Source organism: Periophthalmus magnuspinnatus, chromosome 3 (assembly GCF_009829125.3).
Source record: "Periophthalmus magnuspinnatus isolate fPerMag1 chromosome 3, fPerMag1.2.pri, whole genome shotgun sequence".
In the NCBI taxonomy this organism is placed as follows: Eukaryota; Metazoa; Chordata; class Actinopteri; order Gobiiformes; family Gobiidae; genus Periophthalmus; species Periophthalmus magnuspinnatus.
Window position 1 is genome coordinate 31,012,160 of NC_047128.1, and position 19,809 is coordinate 31,031,968.

The 19,809-nt window shown below is 37.4% G+C and overlaps 2 protein-coding genes across 2 annotated transcripts; both read right to left on the reverse strand.

Moving 5' to 3' along the window:
* Positions 1-8,010: 8,010 nt before the first annotated feature.
* Positions 8,011-11,053, reverse strand: irf8 (interferon regulatory factor 8). The gene is made up of 9 exons (XM_033991119.2): positions 10,969-11,053; positions 10,701-10,891; positions 10,129-10,312; positions 9,953-10,044; positions 9,788-9,845; positions 9,486-9,533; positions 9,023-9,409; positions 8,775-8,890; positions 8,011-8,685 (listed from the first exon to the last, which is right to left on the reverse strand). Exons 2-9 carry the CDS (start codon positions 10,869-10,871, stop codon positions 8,488-8,490), a joined length of 1,254 nt encoding a protein of 417 aa, XP_033847010.1. The 5' UTR covers positions 10,872-10,891; positions 10,969-11,053; the 3' UTR covers positions 8,011-8,487.
* An 848-nt stretch (positions 11,054-11,901) lies between these two features.
* dusp22a (dual specificity phosphatase 22a) lies at positions 11,902-19,550 on the reverse strand. Its single transcript, XM_033987595.2, has 7 exons — positions 19,252-19,550; positions 16,640-16,673; positions 16,360-16,442; positions 16,095-16,144; positions 14,400-14,474; positions 14,152-14,323; positions 11,902-12,759 (listed from the first exon to the last, which is right to left on the reverse strand). The coding sequence occupies exons 1-7, from the start codon at positions 19,270-19,272 to the stop codon at positions 12,565-12,567; spliced, it is 630 nt and encodes a 209-aa protein (XP_033843486.1). The 5' UTR covers positions 19,273-19,550; the 3' UTR covers positions 11,902-12,564.
* Between the last annotated feature and the right edge of the window lie 259 nt (positions 19,551-19,809).

Below are 19,809 nucleotides of genomic sequence, written 5' to 3' on the forward strand. Positions count from 1 at the left end.
CTTCTAGACCTAAACAGAGATATTTGCTGATATGATCCAGGGCTGGATCTACCAGAACTGAACCAGGACTAAACAAAGACTCTGCCAGCCTTGTATTGGGCTCATACTGTGCAAAAAGGAGCAGCAGACTACACATGTCGTATGAATAACAGGTGCAACCTCAAAAGATTAAATGATATTCCAGTCCTATAATGTCTCGTTTGTAGCCTAGTCCATAATGACCATCCACCTTATTCAGTTCAACTTAATTCAAAGGGGAGGTCGATCTTACTTCATGCTGCCATTGGTTGTAGTGTAGTGGCCTCATTCACATTACACGACAAGAATATGACATCTCCACCCAGGTAAAACACACACACAGTTACATTTTTAATTAGCACATTCTGTCAGCTCTTTAAGTAAGTTGTTTTTCTTTTTTCTTACTTGTGTGCACTATAGCCATTTCTCTGATGGTTTCACTGGCTCCACGGTTCTGCTTAGGCCTTAATTAATGATCAGGCACACAGTCACAGATAACATCACTAGAGGAAGCCCATTTCTTTAAGCCGATTTAAACTAATTTCTTGTTTGTTGTTCAGTGTGCCAAAGTATTTTCTGTTTTTTTTTTACTTGTGATGATACACACATAAAACTGCGCGTGCTGCGTTGTGCGTGTGGTCTGGTCGAGATGACAGATTTTTGATGGGAGGAGCGTGAGGAGTAGGCCTGGAAGACAGTAAACACTTGGGAGATAATGTAGGAGGTCCAGGAACAGACTAAAGCCAGATCTGTCAGGTTTCAGAAAGATCTCATCTCCTGCTGCCACTTACACTCCTGCATCACCAAGAAACAGCAGTGAAGATGACTCGACTAGTGGTCACAGCTCTTTACGTCAAAAGTCAAATTAAAGACTGCCTCATCCTTTTAAAGGTAAGCTACACATTATGGTGAAAATGACTCTGCTTTAATCAAGAACTAAATTATGTTTCTTCTTTGAAATTTTTCCCCAAATTTGGAGTTTGCTAATCTCACAAAATGAGACTGAAAATGAGAAATTATAGCTGTTTTGCCCACTTTAAAGGCATACAATTTGGGTAGGCCTACTGCTTCAAAAAAAAAAGAAGAAGAAAATGTAATGAAAACGTCACCAGTCTAACAAAAAATGCAGCTATGAACCCCAAAAACACAAAGAAAACACTGTTACAATCGCAAAGCACAAAGTGATCTGATTAGGCCTCTATAATAATCATAAGTAAACCAGTGTGTGTGGGTGTGTGTGTGTGTGTGTGTGTGTGTGTGTGTGTGTGTGTGTGGGTGTGGCAGTGTGTGTATTTTAAGTGCCCGTCAGTGCTTGTGGAGGTGGAAGTCGCCCCTCATGTGACCCTCTTTGCGCCCAAGGGTCACACATTGTTCAGGAGGATGCAGACACCCAGGCTGATGGATGACCACTCACAATGTTTCCCCGGGTTCGACTCAACTCGGGAAATCGTAATTCAACCCCGAGGGAGAAGCTGAGGGCATATCTGCTCCCTCGCTCTCTCTCTTTGGGATCCAGGATGCGATGAAGAGCCTCGAGAGCGCAGACGAGTAAATCTTGCACTCACAGCTGTCTTCTGTCCAGGAGTCAAAGCGTTTATAGTGCAGCCAAAAATAAAGTAAGTGAGGGTCTTCATGCTCCACTACAGTGTGACTGCAACATTCAACAAGTGTATTCACTCAAAAGTAACTATCACCTTTATAAACTGATCCATTTCATCAGGTATATTTTAAAGTTTTAGGGAAAGTCTCAGAAGAAATAGTCGGTCAACTAAAGACAAACTCTTTGCTTCTATTCCTGGACTAAAAAGAAGTATCTGTTTAATTATTATTATTATTTTTTTTTTTACAGTAAGGTTAGTAGTATACATTTAGATTACTATAGATTTACATGTAAAAAGGTAGAATAAACTTCACTCCCAAATCCTTTTTTTTTTTTTTGACTAATAAAGACTTTGGTCAACCAGGACACCATTGTATGATTAATCAACAAAACAACTACAATTTAATTCCAATTGATTTTGAAATCATGACAGTACACTCATGGATGCATTGAAAGTACCCCCTAACACAAGGTTTGGGGTGGATCAAAGACAAAAGTACAATACAAGAACAACTATTAATACTTATTCTTTCTTAAATGCCTTACAAAAAAACCCATATAAGTGAAACATTCCAGTTCCATAGTACTCTCACATCCCTAAGCCAAGAACACTGTCAGTTTCACTTTCAAGAGAAATGTACAATAAGTCTTAAAGCATTTTCTCCCAGCACTTGTACAATTGTAATCTATTACTGTAATCTAATATTCTGTTTTTAATATACATACATACATATGGTACATGTCTCCACGGATGAATCAAAATAACTTAAAAACACAATAAAGATTGCATAATAAACCAATGACCACTACGACGCCCACACCAGTCGTCTGACTGATGTCTGATGACACATAATCTACTTTTTTTATAATGATAACTTCTGTTATTCTCCTTTAATGTAAACTATGACTATGATTCATTTGTGAGTAGTTCAGTGACATAGGCGATAGAGGAGATAACATCACATTAGACTCTGTTAAGGTCCACAGACCATAATGAGTGAGGCTTCCTTTTGTGTATTCTCAAATGAACTCCAGTGAGATTTCTTGATCTTATCTGACTGCCTTCCTGTTAGTTTTTGGCTTTGTGCTCAACTATAATTGACTTAATTATCCACTGCAGTGCGTCTTGATGTGTTTATTCTCACTCATTTGATTGTACTAAGACAAGGATGTGTTAGGAACAATAAACCTATAAAGAATTGTATTATTATATTATAATGAGGACTCTGAATCTCCTTGTAGACTGCATGAGACTGACTGAGAGTTTAGCATATGAGTATTATCTGCAATGAGCTGTTGTTTTGTCTAATTCTGTTGAAGTAGTGTTTTGTTTAAAGTATTACATTATGTATCCTTGTTAAGCCACCAGGTGGCGCCATAACGCTGAATCAGATTCATCATTAAATTCATGCACCACGCAGGCCTGTTCATGATTTTGTAACACATGTTTTAGTTTCTGCCTTTAAAAAAAAAATAAATAAAAAAATAAAAAGGTACGTTTCAAATGTATGTTTCACTTTACTTTCACCACAGTTACACCAGCGCATCCTTCACTCTGGGTTAAATAAGGGATTTTCCCTCTTGCACTTTGTATTGATAAACTTTTCATTTCACGGTTGGCTACTTCTTTCATTTTTGTATTGTTTTTAGAGTGTCTTTTTCTTTTTTTATCTACCACATGTGCGTACATATAAATGCTGTATCTGTTTCATAGTGTAACATCATAATGGTCTTTGTGACTTAAAGATACATTATGTAACTGTTCCAGCAGAGGGTCCACACTGTGAAGGTGTTCAGCCTCAAATGTTCCTTTCTTTTTGTCCGTTCCTTTGAGCCGGTGACACTACCGGGCCAAGGGGTCATATTTATGAAACTTAAAAACAGTATGTACGGACAAAACACAAACTTCCAAAAACTTCCTCATATTTGCTGACTGCTCTTCTCTCTGAACACACATGTTCTTCTGTCTAGTTTTTTTTTTTTTTTTTTTTTTGGACTGGACCGCTAATTTTCATCAAGACAAGTCTGTCTTTTAATAAATCACAACTTAATGTTAAACATCACATATTTCATGTACAAATGAGCCCAGATCTATGGAGAGGAGAGCTCACACACAAAGGTATTTTAAGCAGCAAAAAACATCCGTAAAACATATGTAAATGCATAAATGCACGATACACTGAAGACAATCAGGTGACAACCCTGCCCTATATTTAACATAAATATATAAATATATCTTATGCCTTTGAAAGAAATCAGACAATCATACAAAGATCTATATTTTTGCATCACATAAATACAAAAAAAGAATGAGAATGTTACATAGTTAGCCAACGTCAATGTGGAATTAAGGATGTGTTAGATTATATAAAAATATAGCTAAATAGACAAGTAAATAAAGATGACAAATGTTTTTCTAACAGTTTTCAAACAGTTACAAAAGTGTAGCTCTTTTATCAGGTAATTCCACCTAAGACATGTGATGCTCCTGCTGTGGGTTTTCAAAGTAGGAACTATGTATTCTCAGTGGACTTTCTAGTGAAGCATGTGGTCTGCAGAGGCTGCCCCACAGACTCCCTCAGCTGCACTGGGGCCATTTTAGACAAGCTTTAAAAATATCCCTCATCCCGGCGGCACCTGTGCCTCACCGCTATGTGTGGGCTCATACTAAAAGTTGTGTAATCAAAGCTTCTACAGTCGGTCTTATGGTATAGTTAGAAACAAGGTGTGAAACCACAAAGAGCTTGTTCCCCAAACACTAACGGAGGAACAAATGTTTTAGTCAAATACTCTGTGACTGACATGCAAGCAGAGTTTCTTATGTTGCACATTTAGGATGTTTTGTTCTACTTGCTTCTTATGGTTTTTCAAGTGAATTTTCCGTACATCCTTTCTGCCACAGCCACACCTTGTCATGTTTGTGTTGTTTGGGTTTTTTCATGTACACAGATTCATGAGCAGTGAGCCGTGAGATCTAATGAGTTTCCCCAGGGACAACGAGCTCCCCGGGCTTCCCCTACCTTCACTCTCACCTCTCTACTTTTAAGTTTTGCTTCTTCTGAATATGAAACATTTAAGAGTTAGGGTTGGGGTTAAAAAAGCCATTAGCCATTATTAATATCATTCTTTCAGGTGGGAAAAAGCTTTGCCCAATGTGTCCTGTTCTGGTGTATTTAACAAACAAAAGAAGAAATTGTACAAGGACACACATACAAATTCTCTCCACTCTCTAATTTCTGTCATATAAAGGGCAATAAAACTGTCTCTCCCACAGTTATATGCATCACTTCCAGAAGCCTCACATACAACTCCAATCAGAGATGCTTAAACATTCAAATAAAAATGACTGAAGTATGAAACTTATATTACCTAGATTAACTTTGATTGGTGGAATTTAGGGAAATAAAGTTATATTTGTAGAGTCATATTTCTGTCAACTTCTCCCTAGCTGCAATTTATACATTTGACCACAGATACTTGGTAATTTGACAGCTTATTACAGTTTTTTCTTGGACTTAACTCATTCTTGTTCACAACAGGCCCATGTGTTCTTCCTCTTTTTTAGGAGAACTTGTGCTGGATCATCCCCCGGGTTTCCTGTCCAGAAACATCAGGTGCTCAGGGATCACTCTTATCACAACACACACTCTTTTTCTGTTAAACTTACCCAGATACAACTAGATATGCAGCCAACATTCTCCAAGATGGGGAAACTAAAACATCGTCGAAAGGTTATAGAGGCTCTGTTTCTAGATCTTGGTTTCTAGACATAATATGACTAAACTTAACTAGATTTTTGTGTAACCACATAACCACAACGATCTTCAATTCTACTAGTTGTGTGTCGCAAATTAGTGTTAGAGAGATGACAGATACAAATAAGTTAGGGTTATCAGACACACAAGCACACGCAGACACACACACACACACACACACACACACACACAGACACACCCCCACACACACGCAAACACACACACACATACACACACACATATTATTATTATTATTATTATTATTATTATTATTATTATTATTATTATTATTATTATTATTGTACAAATAAGTTAGGGTTATCAGACACACAAGTACACGCAGACACACACAAACACACACACACATATTATTATTATTATTATCATTATTATTGTTATTATTTTTTTATTATTATTATACAGATACAAATAAGTTAGGGTTATCTCACACACACAAACACAGATGCACACACACAAGCAAACACACACACACACACACATACATGCTCACACACACATATTATTATTATTATTATTATTATTATTACTATTTATTTATTATTATTATTATTATTAATTATTTTTATTATTATTGTTGTTATTATTATTATTATTAATAATAATAATTTTTTTTTTCATTTTATTTATTTATTTATTTGATCATATTATTATAAGCCATTGTCTTGTAACCAGAACTAGGCGGTTGTGAAGTGATACCTTTGTAGAGGATCTGAGTCGTGCTCTGTGGTTTACCTGTCTATACTCAGAGTGTGTTTGTGTTTGTAGGTTCACCTGGTTGTTCATTCACAGTTCCTCTAAAATGCCTTTTCTTTTGACACTGTACCTTTATGGCTGCTCGATGCTCTAATGTCATCTTGTTGTTACTTTGGACAATGGCAATAAATTCAATTAGAAAACAGGCTTCTTAAAGAGAACTTGTTATTGGAACATGTTAAAAAAGTGTTCCCTCATCCCACTCACTGCTCTGTGCTTAATTACAAGTATTCACACAATTTAGACTGTTGCATAACCATTTTTCAACCATAAAAACACAACAACACAACAACACTAAAGTCTTCTACGTGCTATGGTGAAATGCCACTGTTTTGAAGAGGAAGTCGCTTTACCCATTTCTATTATTAAGCCATTTTAGATCAATATTGAGGTTCACAAAAAACAAAATGCCAAATCACTATCTACGTTCGTCATAGTTTAATCCTAAATACCAAAAGCATAATGTTTTCTTTCATGTCGGACCTATTTTGGTTCTCAAACTCTAGAGCAGGTACCACTTCCACAGGCCTTTTGATGATGTTTGCAGTGTCAGATCAGTTATTATTAAACCCAACATGCACCATCCACTGCATTCAGATTTAGAACTTTCAAAACAATGGACCTTTCTAAATAGACCTAGACATTTATATCCCTCTGTTGCCAAGCCATTCATTTTAAGGAACCTAACAAAAGTACGTCATTCTAAAACTGTTTTATAGCTGGATTCATTTCTTTAAACTGCTGTGATTCTTGAAATCAGTGCAGTTTCCATGAAGAACTTCTCCATGCTTTCTCTGGATGTGAGAGGTGGCGATATCTCTGGCGTGTGTCAATCATTGCTGAGCTTTATTGTGGCAGGCCTCAGGCGCCACAGACAATGTGTCGCAATTTAAGGACAACCGCATCTCAGACAAACTGGCAGCGAGTTAACAGTGTACACTTCCTACAACATAGTACACAAATCAAATTCTCTGTGTTCTCCTCTAAATATCGCTTACACGTCTTGTTTATATAATTATGGATATGAAGTGCCTGCGAATTTCACTTGAATCTGAGATGAAATGATGAATTGAAAATGAAACAATGAAATAATTTATATAATCACATCGGAGGATGAACTGACCACTGCATATTTAAGATTTTTACATTTTAATTATGTAAATGTATGTAGTTGGCCCTTGGGTACAGCTAATGGGGATCTTAATAAATAAACAAACATATTACTAATAATTCACGTTGTACAGAGACTGTCACCTCAAAAAGGTGCGTCTAAGTTTATGGCCAAACAGCTTCAAAGAAACAAATGTGACACTAAAAAGGTGGTGATTTAATAAACTGACTATTTACATCAAAATGAAGCACAGAACCATAAATAATGCTTAATAATGAAACTGGGCCAGTGACAAAGTTTTTAAGCTGCTTTCTGTAACACGATAAAGTCATCGGCTCAATGCTTTTTAAATATAATACACAACGTATATTTATTTTTCTTTGTACCGTCTTCACTTAAAATATAGTTAAGCTACAGCTTTACAAAATATCTACACTAAACATTATGAGCATCACAAAAACCGGTCTGTGTTGGCTAAAGGGGTTTATGTAAAATATATGCACACTTTCTACATTTGAACCAACTCAAAGTAGATTTATTTTTATATGGAAAGTCAACAGACAGTTCTCTAGTGACTCAATATTAGAGAGTTATTATATTCTTATTCTTATTATTATTCTTAATATTATTATTCTGTCAGGTCTTAGACTTATCATTTTGGAAATATTTATATCATTATACTGTTACATATTAGGTTTTTTTTTTTTTTCTAATATAAAGAACATGTAAAGAAAAAAAAGTACAAATTCTTTGTCAAACTTTTAATAGAAAATTACTGTATAAAAATGAGCAATAAAAACAAGCAGATAGTAAAACCTATCCTAATTGAATGCCACATTAGATTTGATTTCAGGAATGATATAATTATGAATGTGAACAAGAAAGTTAACATAACCTAAATTTGCTTTGGATTCAAGAGGGTGGAGATGCTGCACAAAGAACAGCTACAATATTATGTTTATCAAACAGAATTGATCCACGAGAACTAAATACCAGTTCCAGTGCACAGTTCAGATGCAGTAACAATACTGAAGGTGTAAGAAAATACATGCAAGTGAACAATCACAGAAATAACTAATCCTCAGTTTGGAGACTGTCAAGATGTTGTTTCATTAAATGACTGGGTCTGGGTAACACTCTATAACTGTTGGTCATAAGATGGTGTATGATACTCAGTAGTCAAGGTTGTCTCTTAAATCCACAGATGGCTAGACTCTAGGACTACCAGTTCAGGCGGTGATGGTCATGTTGTCCCTATAGCAGGATGTCCTCTGAGGGCCACCGTAGCTGCACAGGTCCTGGTAGATGTGAGCCACCTGCTCTGAGGTGACCTCCTCGGACATCTCCATGTTTGTGCTGGTGACGTAGCACTGCATCCGACGCATGTTCACTGCTTCAATCCAGTGCTGGCAATTTACCATTGTAATCTGCAGCCCAGACAAATATGACAAATAAATATGATAATAAAAAATGCTGTTCTTCCCACTGAGTAAGGGGAGACAGTAAATAGGTTTACCTGCACTATGATTAGTTTGTTCTTGGCATTATTAAGATCCTGGAGCTCTTCTCCAAAACACAAAGTCACTGTGGGTTCTGGGGCAGGATACTGTCCCTCCTGATACATCTGCAGAGCTGAAATAACACACAAAAATACAAAATATCATTTAATAAGAAGCCCCCCTGAACATTTTATTATTTACATATTTGTGTATAATTTGGGTCATAAATAATAAAAATACATTTATTTATTTATATTAGCCTTACCCTGCAGGAACCTTTCCGTGTCAAAGATCTTGACCACGGCATCTCTTTGGAGTTTACGGGGCACAGCGGTGTAAGCCTCTCCCAGGCTGCTCCAGAACACTCTGCTCTGACACAGCCTCTTGATGAAGATGCCCTCCTGATTGGCCCTCACCAACACCCCTCTCTCTAAATGGCTCAGCAGCTTCTGTGTGATATAGCGCTGGCGCTCGTGCTCTATGAGCTCGGCAGGCGGGAAATTAACACTTTGCATTGAGTCAGAGCTGTACGGTGTACCCCGGCTCACATGCTGCTGTCCAGGAGAGATCCGACAGCCTTCAGGATGAGTGACCACAGTGCTATGTGTCAACTTTCCACCATAGTAGAAACTGATCATCATCTGGGCAAAGGCTGTGAAGGAAAAAAAACATTTGACAAAACATTGACAACAAAGAGTGAACACAGGAAATAAAGCAATAACACACACCTGAGGCCACAGTCCCAGACGGCAGAGGATCCTGATGGAGAGGATAAGCTACAACAAACACAGAAAACCATCACTGACCACATGTCACGCCATTATTTTGCTGCATCAACAAAAGTCTGTAGTTTTAGCACGATTACATAAAAATAATCTGATGTCAGCAATGTTAAATTTGCTGACATCAGATTAAAGCTATGGATGTTAGTCAATTCTTCTAGCCTGAGACTCAAATGTCATCCCGTACACATTTTAGCAGCAATGTAACTTTGAAGAAGTACACAAAACAAAAATCACATTTGTCTTACAGTTCATGGTGCCCTGAGACCAATACTCTGGGCTGGACTGGATGTTACAGGCATCTTCCTTCAGAAAAAACAAAACAAAAACAATTATACATGCTTTGTTACGTCTTTACGTCTGAGAATATCATGATAATAGTACAAGCATAAAATGTAGAATTATTGTCTCACTTCTTTAATGAAATCATCCATTGCAGGACTGCAGTCTATGTCTGTCATATCACCAGAGGTGGTAGAAATAGGCAGCAAAGGGCTTTTACCAGCTGTAAATAGACACATCCATGTAATAATTAGATTTGTGACAGTAAAAACATTGTATAAATCACATGTTCTACGTATCTACATACATTTTTGTTCCTCGTCTGGAACAATGCGATAGACTTTGTAAGGCTCAGAGATGTCCAACTGAGACCTCTCAGTCACCTCCTCAAAGTCTGGGCTTTTGTTGAGGGCACAGCGGAGTCTGGTCTTCCAAGTCGCTGGTTCAGCTTTGTCCCCTTCCTTAAATTTGCCTTTAAACACAGCCCAGGCCTAGGAACAGCAACAGTTGTTATCTATTAGCCTACATTCTTATAGGCTTAAAAAGCCATTGCCAGGAATTATAATGATATTTCAATTTGGTTAATTCATTTATGGTTAATTTTGAATAAGATGTATCAAAAAGTTAAACTAAAACAACCGGACTTACTTAGTTCAGTTGTTTTAGTTTATTTTTTGATACATCTTATTCAAAATTATATATATATATATATATATATATATATATATATATATATATATATATATATATATATATATATATATATATATATATATATAAATGATTGTGGTATAATATGTTGTTAATTGTTAATTGTTTATGCTCATGCCATTCTTGACATCAACACATTGACACTGTTATTAGCCTTAAACTGTAAACCTTAAAAATGGAGGCGTCTATTTCTTGGTTATAATCCTGTTTTCCTGCGTGTTTCCACGGGATCCTGAACATGGTGCGGTTGTCATCCTCCCACTGAAGCCCAGAGTACTGTCCGCTCTGGATCTGCTCCATGAGCCACTGCTTCAGCCGGCGTCCTCCACAGTGAGACATGTCCCAGGATCAGTGTCAGTCTAAATAAAAACACATCTGATCAACAAGTCTGATCACATGTTAAAAACAAATGGACCAAAATAAACAATAAACTTACACTTGAGTCCGACAGTTGTTTGAGCAGTGACAGATTTATGTTAATGTCCCGCAGACTCTACACGGCGCAGTTGGACATATCTGTTATGAATGAAACGCCATGGAGGTGATTTGTCAACGACCTTTACTCTGACCAATCAGCAAACACACGCTCTCCAACGCCAACCCATCACGGAAGAGTTCTTCTAATCGTGGCATTTACAAGAAATGGTCTGACACGAGTTTAGGTTGTAAACTCTGCCCACGCTCAAAACGACGCACATAAACAGCGAGAAACTTACAAGAGTCACACGTTTTTGTTTTGGGGATTTTTTACGACCCCCGCCCACATGTGTTCTAGAAAAATACAACCTCCCCTGCAAAGATGCTCAGTGTGTACACTAGAACATGGAAATATCTGTAATGGTTAATAAAGAGGGTTCAGTGTATGAAGTAGAGGCGATAAGTCAACAAATGAATGGCCTGGGGTCAGATCACAGTTTAGATTTTATTATGGTTCATGTACAGTCAGAATCTTTACATTGCCTTGAAGAGGTAACTGAAGTCATCTAGCTTCTTCTGAAACTTCATTACATTTGGTTAAATCCACATATGACTCACTCAAGAGTTTGCCCAGAAGATGTGGACAGGAAAGTGTCTTTATGTGAGCGTAGGGCTGCATTTAAGAAAAAAAGTGACTGAAATGATGAAGAAATGAAGCCTCAAATCAATGTATACAGAATGCATTTGAAAACTTTAAAATATTGACTTAAGTATTTTACAAAGAGTTCTATCCAACTCAAAATGATGGCTAGAAATTGCTCAGTTGTCTTTGCCATTTAAAAAAAAAAGAGATAACATGATTTTAATCCACCAACCACCTCGGCTACTTAACAAAAGTGCAGTGTATTGCACAAAAAAAACTCAACAAACAACAGAGACTGCATTAAAACTAAACAATAGTAGTGTGCCTCTTTTTTATTATTGCAAAAACACATTGTATACAGTTTCCCATCAAAACAAAACAACATTAAGAATCGCATGTGCATTGTTCAGGAAGACTAAAGCATTTCTAGAACACAAATCTTCAAACACTATTCACTTCTCGTTTGTCTGTCCACAAACAGAATTAAATGTTGCATTATTGTGCTACATCTGAGGCAGCTTTTCTTTATGGCAGCTTAGGTCACATAAAAACAATTACATTTACAACTAGCATAACAAAAATAGAAATATGACTCATATGGCTATATGTCCACTTTTCAATTATGATATTTTAGTAAGAGTGTCTTTAAAAAAAACAATCAGTGCAGTAGAGGTAAAGATTTCTTAAATGTATAAATCACTATACATTAATTTAAGGTTTCCAAGCTAAATGTACAAATCCTTACAAATAAATGGAAGTACTTGTGATATAATATAGCTAAGGTGTTAAGGCGCCTGTGAAGACCGATGCCCTTAATGATATACTCCCATATACCGGTGGTACAAACTGAATTTTTAAGACTTTTCGAAGTGAACAAATGCATACATTAGCTTTGGCTGAATACAGGAGTAATGAAGGGGACACAGTCTTCTGCAGATAGCAATGTTAAAGTGACAGTGTAGTGGTGGCAGTTCAACTCTTATCTTCATCATTTTCATCCTCATCATTGGGCAAAGCACAGTTGTCCCGTCTATGACTGGACCAGCGATTGTCCACTCCTCTTCTCTGGCTTTCCTGTTGCTCTGTGTACTGGCTCAGCAGTGCACCCACCTGCTCCTGGTCTTTGAAAGGACTGGGCCGGAAACTGGACTCTAACCAGACTCGGTACTGCAGAAAAGAGAAAATCATTTCAAACTTAAAATCAAAACATCATGCCTTTATGAATGAGACTAAGTTAAATACTAAAAGAATGCTGAAAATCCTAGTGTTACCCTGGCAACTTTTGATTTGCCTCATCAAATGCCATCAAATTAAGAGTTGATTATCTCAGGAATAGTTTTCTTCTATATGTTTGTGCCATAAAGTAAAAAGTCAGAGTTTGTGACAAAACCTTGAAAACAGGATGCAGATAATATATGCATAGTTTAATTTTAGCAGTACAACTTCTGGAGTCATGGAGTAACTGTTTTTAAAAAGAGAAAAGGGAACCCTTTCTGTGTAATTTCAACATTAAAAATGGTGTTTAGTCTAATGGGATTCACAGATGTGAATGAATATGTACTGTTATTGCCACAAAATATTAAAAAAAAATATATATATTTTTTTTTTTACAAAACTGACATACCTAGAATGAGATATTTGTATACTTTTATGTAGTCTTATTCTTCATATTCTTTACTTTCTCTTCTGAGATGTGGGAAAAATCATACCCATAAAATCTATTTCCTCTTAAATCCTCGAAATCTACAAACAATAAAGTCTTTTTCAGTCATGCTGTGTTGCAAGATGCTGACTGTAAGGCCCATCACGTGATAATGAGTACCAAGCTAATGCAACCTGAGCAACCCCCCAGCAGTTCCCCTTCTCTTCTTCATCGCACGGCCCACCCCCAATTGTCATTAAGTCATGAACACATGGGTGAGAAAACAGTATACATAACACTGGAAATAACTGAGACACATTTTCTACTGTAAGATTAGAAAACTACAAACTAATGATGATGTCAAATTTCAATTACTTTCAATAATATTTTTTAGCCTTGAAATTCTTGAACAAGTTAAAGCAAATCTAATATAATTTCCTTAAACCACTTTGTAAGTCAATCAAATAAACTAGACATTATTTAGAGTGCCAACTTCTGTGACCTCAGAACAGCAATTTACTTTTGCTTTCTTTTAGTGTTCTTTTGCTTTTCTTTTAGTTTATTTTGTTGCATTGTTGCAACAAAATAAACTTGATTAAGTTGATGCCAGAGTAAGGAACAAGAAAAATATTATTATTATATTATTATTATTATAAAATACTCTGCTGTTTAGTGATGAACAGTTGCTGACAATGCTAGTCCTATGGTAAAACCACCTTCTCCATATGTGCCGACATGGCAATGTTTTGTATGAAATGGAGAACAGTTGGTCAGGCTAGTCAAGCTACTAGTTTACTTTGGGTCGTTCCAGCCGCTCTTTCTACATTGTAAGATGAAGTGAGCAGTCTAGTACTCTAGGTTTTACAGACCTTCCCCAAAATAATATGATAATTATTTTGCATCAGTGTTTTGTTTACCTCTGAAACTAGTGTTGTTTGATATTCTTGTAGCTGCTGCTGGAAGCCATAGTTTGGGCCCACAAATGAACGAACAGCTTTAATGGCGGACAGGCATTCCTCCCAGTCATACTTTGTGACTGTCATTAGATAGGCCACCACCATCGTAGTGCTGCGAGACACTCCTGCAAGACTGTCACAACGGAATAACATACGATGAGCAGGATCACAAGACAGACTCTAGGTTCAAATAAATGATCAAAACCTACCAGTGAACCAAACATGCGCCTCCATTCAAGCGGCACTCATGGATGAAGCCAATGGAATCTTTAAAATGTTGTAATCTGAAAAATACAAGACCTTCTTACTGTATTAAACACAAAACTGTTTCAAATCAATTCAAATGTGTGCAGTAAAGGCCACAATGCAATGTATATGAGAATTTGTGATATTTAGTGTCATAAAACTGAACGGTGAAGGTGACAGTTTGGACATAAACAGTGTGACATTAGACACAGTGGATGTGAATGACACAGACAGGAAACATGGATGGTGCTTTGCATAATCAAGACACAAAAAGCAGATAACAACGGAGCAGATACTGGTTTCTCAATAGCAGACAGATTAACAGACTGGGGCTAAAATAGACTGACCAATGCTTTCCTTTTTCTGTCTTCCTGAGATTCAACCTCTTTTCTCAAAAACATGTCTCATCAGCAGTTTGTTCTGTCTTCCAAGCAGCAGAGGTTTCCGGCTGTCTTGTTTAATATGCAGAAAATAATCCTTGTGACACTGTTTTGGGGTTTGGACAAGCGGAATATTGACAAGCAAACCTAAATGGTTGGTTGGCTCAGTTTTTGTTTTGTTTTTTTATTTCAATTCAATCAATACCCCTTCAATCAATCCCTGATCATCCCATTATTTTTTGTTAATATATTTTTTGGTTGTCCATGTACAACACAAAGGCAACTACATTTTGGGTGGTAGTAGCTAACAAAGCTTATGTATCCTCATCGCTGGGGCTCCATTCGGACAGTTGGCAGTGAGTTGACAGTTTGCCTCATTAGTCAGACCAGTGATTGTGACAGACGGGTGTATTAAACTCAGGGTGGTCGGGGCCAACAGCCAGATGTCACCCAGCGGTTTCCTTCCTCTGCTGCCTAAGGGAAGGACACTTGATTGCAACAAGAGGTCAGACACCTCCATCCCAGATCAATGGGCAATGTCTTGGATTTTCTGACAATTTTATGTAAAACTGATGCCGAATTGTGTCTTGATTATGAATAATATCGTTCCATATTATGAGAATGCAAAATAAGTATCCAAGTTTAAAATGAGAATCTACATTTGTTATAGTTTACTACTAAACCTTATACAATATTTGAAAATGGATAATCTTGGACTATCCATCGTTGTTTTATTTTTTTAGTCCATGCTAAGAACTGTTTGATATGACACCTCCACAGTATAATAAGCATGAAACCATTGAAAAAAGTGTTATATGATGTATTGCTCCTTGCTTATGCACTACATTGCTGTGCAGAGATTTGGAGAAACAAAGTATTTAAAAGGGCAAAATAATTAACCAGCAATTAGGTCAACGTAACAAGACACGTGAACTGAAACATAAATCAGACTACTCCTTTCTGTTTTTTTACACCTGTAGCATGACAGGTCTATAATAAACAAAAAATGTATTCATGAACTCAAGGCTGTGGGAAGTGCTGCTTTTTCAGCAGACTCAGTGAAATAATTTAGCTGTCAATATCGCCAAGAGGCCAGTCCTCATGATACTGATATCGTGGCATTTTAATACTGCAGTATACCTTAATATTCATCAGCCCATCACTAGTCCTTGCTTTTATCAAGTATCAGTTAATCAATAAGTATCAACCCAGACTTCAATGAAAATGTTTTAACACAATCTTACAACGGATGAGAATTACAGAAAAAAGTTCACTCACAAGTTTTGACTGGAGGCATCATCTGCATGAATACATAGGTACGTCATATCCTAAAAACAGTACATAAGTATTTATATTTAAATGAAGATGGACACAAAGAATGTAAACAGATGGCTTTAATGCCACATCAGTGCTCCAGCCCAGTGCTTGACTATTCATACTGTATTTCAACTGTAGAGCATTACCACCCCCATGTGGACAACACATGTACTGAGACAAAGTATTTTTCAGACAGAATACTAGAACTGAACTGTTGTAGACTTACTTCATACACAGGCTTGGCGTTGTTGTGCACAGACAAAATGTGCGTGATTCCATTTTTTGACAGACTTTCTCTGTCCTCTGAATCTATAAAAGAAACAAGGTTATGAACCTTTAAAGTTCCATTCAAGAATGTTATTAATAAAACAGTTTGCACAGGACTGTCATAATAATAACACATGATACTGTTACTAACCTGGTATTTTGTAAACTAAAGATCAAAATAATATACAACTTTTTACATAACAAACATAAATTATTTAACAGTGAAGAGATTAACTCACCTCTAATGTTGCCAAGGAAGAGACCATCAACAACCTGTGAAACAACAGACATACTGTGTTTTGAAAAAGCATTTGCTCAAGGAAAGATGGCGTCTCAAGAAAGGACCAAATGACTGAAGTCCATGCAGCCAGATTAGGATTTAGGGATTAAGTTGTAAAAAGCAGCAAAAAGGAAACCACCATACAAGGTCCGGAGCATTAAGTCTGTGTTGGACAGACCAACAGTGTCACAAGAAAGACACTGAGTTTACATTTTCATTACGTCAATATCTATGGCATAATCAGGATGAATGAAGTGTATGTATTTATATATAATATATGTAGTTATATGACTATTATTTATATATTAACATCCTAAAATGAGATGCTGACTGCATCTAACAAATGACCCTCTCCTACGCCTCCTAGAAACACTCGCACATTTTAAACTTGTAGTTTCCTTGAAATTCTCAAGTCTATTTCACTAGGTTATGGTCTTGAGATTTTAGCACCTGCAGAACAGCCTCTTTGGTAGTTTAAATAAAATAAATAAATAAATAAATACACCTTTTAACATAAATTCAGCAATTGCACAATAATGTACTAACAGACGTCTTTCTGACATTACTACCATCAGAGGACATAGACCTACGGCAGCGTACAACAGCCAAATCTGCATTACCACAGTTTACTATCGTGAAATTATGTGACGCAAAATTATTATGAAATTACATTATAGGAAATGGTCTCAAAATAAGGTGATACGTAAAACGGGGAATTACGACATCAATGGAGGATCTATCCACTTTTGAGTGTTTGTATGGCGAGTTATAGGCTATGCTACTGATGTTGACATGACTTTTCCCACCCATAATAGTAGTACTGGTATTATTATTTAATAGTAGTAGTAGTAGTACTAGTCCCTCTAGGAGTAAGACTAAAATTTGTGCATAATTTGCAAGGCCACATCACCAGATGGCCTCATGAGGGAGAACAGAAAAAAACGTGTCAGCGCTACCTGTGGTCCTCCACATCCAAGTCAGTGGTTGAGTGAACTCAACTCAGAGCTATGGGAGACAGATGACTCGAGTCGCCCTCTTTACGCTCAGATTGATGTAGGTATCTATAGTCTGTCTGATGCTCTTCTGCTGTCACTGTCATGCAGTAATCTAACTGCCATGCGTAAAGCTGAGCCAGACACTCTGCCAACTGGCAGCAGTAGGATGAAGCACTGAGGCCAGACATATAAACTGCACAGCCTACAGTGGATGTTACATTTGAATGAATAAATCAAAATTAGGCTGATTTTGTGTTGGTCCATGTTTTCTTCCTGGAGTAGCCCTGCTACAATCCCTGCCGGTCTATTGTCCAGCGAAGCTCATCTTCCCAGGGCCAACACACCGAGCACCACGTACGGTGCAGAGGCAAAGCTGCAAATAGGTGAAGGGCTCCTGGTGAGAGACTGTGGACAGGCTGTCTGCAGTTGACTCGCTGCAGAGTGGTTTGGTGGTTCACTGTGTATACATTGCACATCGTTATTCATGGCACTTGTGTGGATATTAGTTTTGTTAGTTTTACAACATTTACAAGTTTGTCCAAGTTGTGCCTAAAGGCTGGTACTGAGCTTTAGTTTGGACACAGTTGACACAAGTACACTGCGAGAGGAGTAAGCTACAGCAGGGAGGAGCTCACACGGATTGGGCTCTAGCTTGCAGTTTGCACTTACATCAAGCATGACTCAGGACCAAAAATTTTATTCTGTGCAGTGCACCAGTCTGTATCTTCGAGTGACCCGGGGGGTACGCGAGAGCAGTGACGCGCCATATGGTCAGTGTATCAGCCAACGGTGCAATGACTTCGAGTGGACTCATCTCTAATTCAGGACTAAACTTCATTTACTGAAGGTGTAGTCTTTTGTCAACGACAGACTTGCTGTGTGCACAGCTGTAGACTGTGGGTACATACCTCAGTCAGTGCGTAAAGACGGTCACTCAACTCATTCATCCTCCATAGCTTTGAGTTGAGTTCACTCCACCATGGACTTGGATGTGGAGGACCACAGGTATCTTACTGCACTGACAGGGTCATTTCAGTGCTCCCTCAAGGTGTTCATCTGACCATTAGTGATGCAGCTTTGCCAATTAAGCACGAGCAGTAGTCCTACTCCTGGAGGCACCAACACCACCACCACTATCACCACTAATACTACTGGTAGGGAAAGTCATGCATCAGATTGATGCCCTAGTTCCCCGTTTTATATATCATATTATTTCATGCTAATTTCTTATCACATAATTTCATAATAATTTTGAATGATGTTTAAACATGAAACTATCACGTAATTTCGAGATAGTATCAAGCAATTTTGAGAAAGTATCACTTAATTTCATGATAGTATGTCACATGTAACGTGGTAGTGCTCATTTTAATTGTAGATGTGAGTTTTACGCTGCAGTACATGATTCTGTAGTAACTCTTCATGGTTTTCTGCAGGAGGCCTTTTTTAGGTCAGACATCAGTTCAAAATTTAGCTCAAAAAATGACGTCAGCGGTAACATAAAGCAACAGCGTTAGTGTCAATATTTCACACATTAAACACGGTATAAATCCCACCCCTGCGTCGAGATTCTTACCTTGTTCATCCCATTCCCCATGATGAATACAAACTGAGCGCAATAAGCTACAGCACTGGTCTGAGCAGAGGTAGCCTGTGCTAAGATGTGGACTTCGGGTGCAACAAATTGAATGTCTTATAAAAGACTAACCATTTGAGCTATTATCATAGTTAGCTTGCATAATTACACAGAAATTAAGACTTTGGTGTCGCCGTATCAGAGCAAATACATGCAGACCATTCCTTCATGCTGTAGCTTATCGTCTTCCGGATTGTTTTGACGTGAAAACAACTGCAGCTGCAGCTCATCCGGTAAGTGACATCACGACTGCTGTGCCTCATTTAACCTTCAGAGGGCCTTTAGCTCCAGTCTACGGCTTATCACACAAACAGAACAAGAGGACACTAACCAACAAACTCTCACCGCTTTAAAAAGGTCTAAGTGCTGAATTAAATATTAACACAGCCAATTCAAATCGACAATGTTTAGAATAAATCCCCCCCCAGATTGTGCCAGTTATGATCAAATTCTTATATTTTGGACATATACACTTTATGCATAAGGTAAATTTGTTTA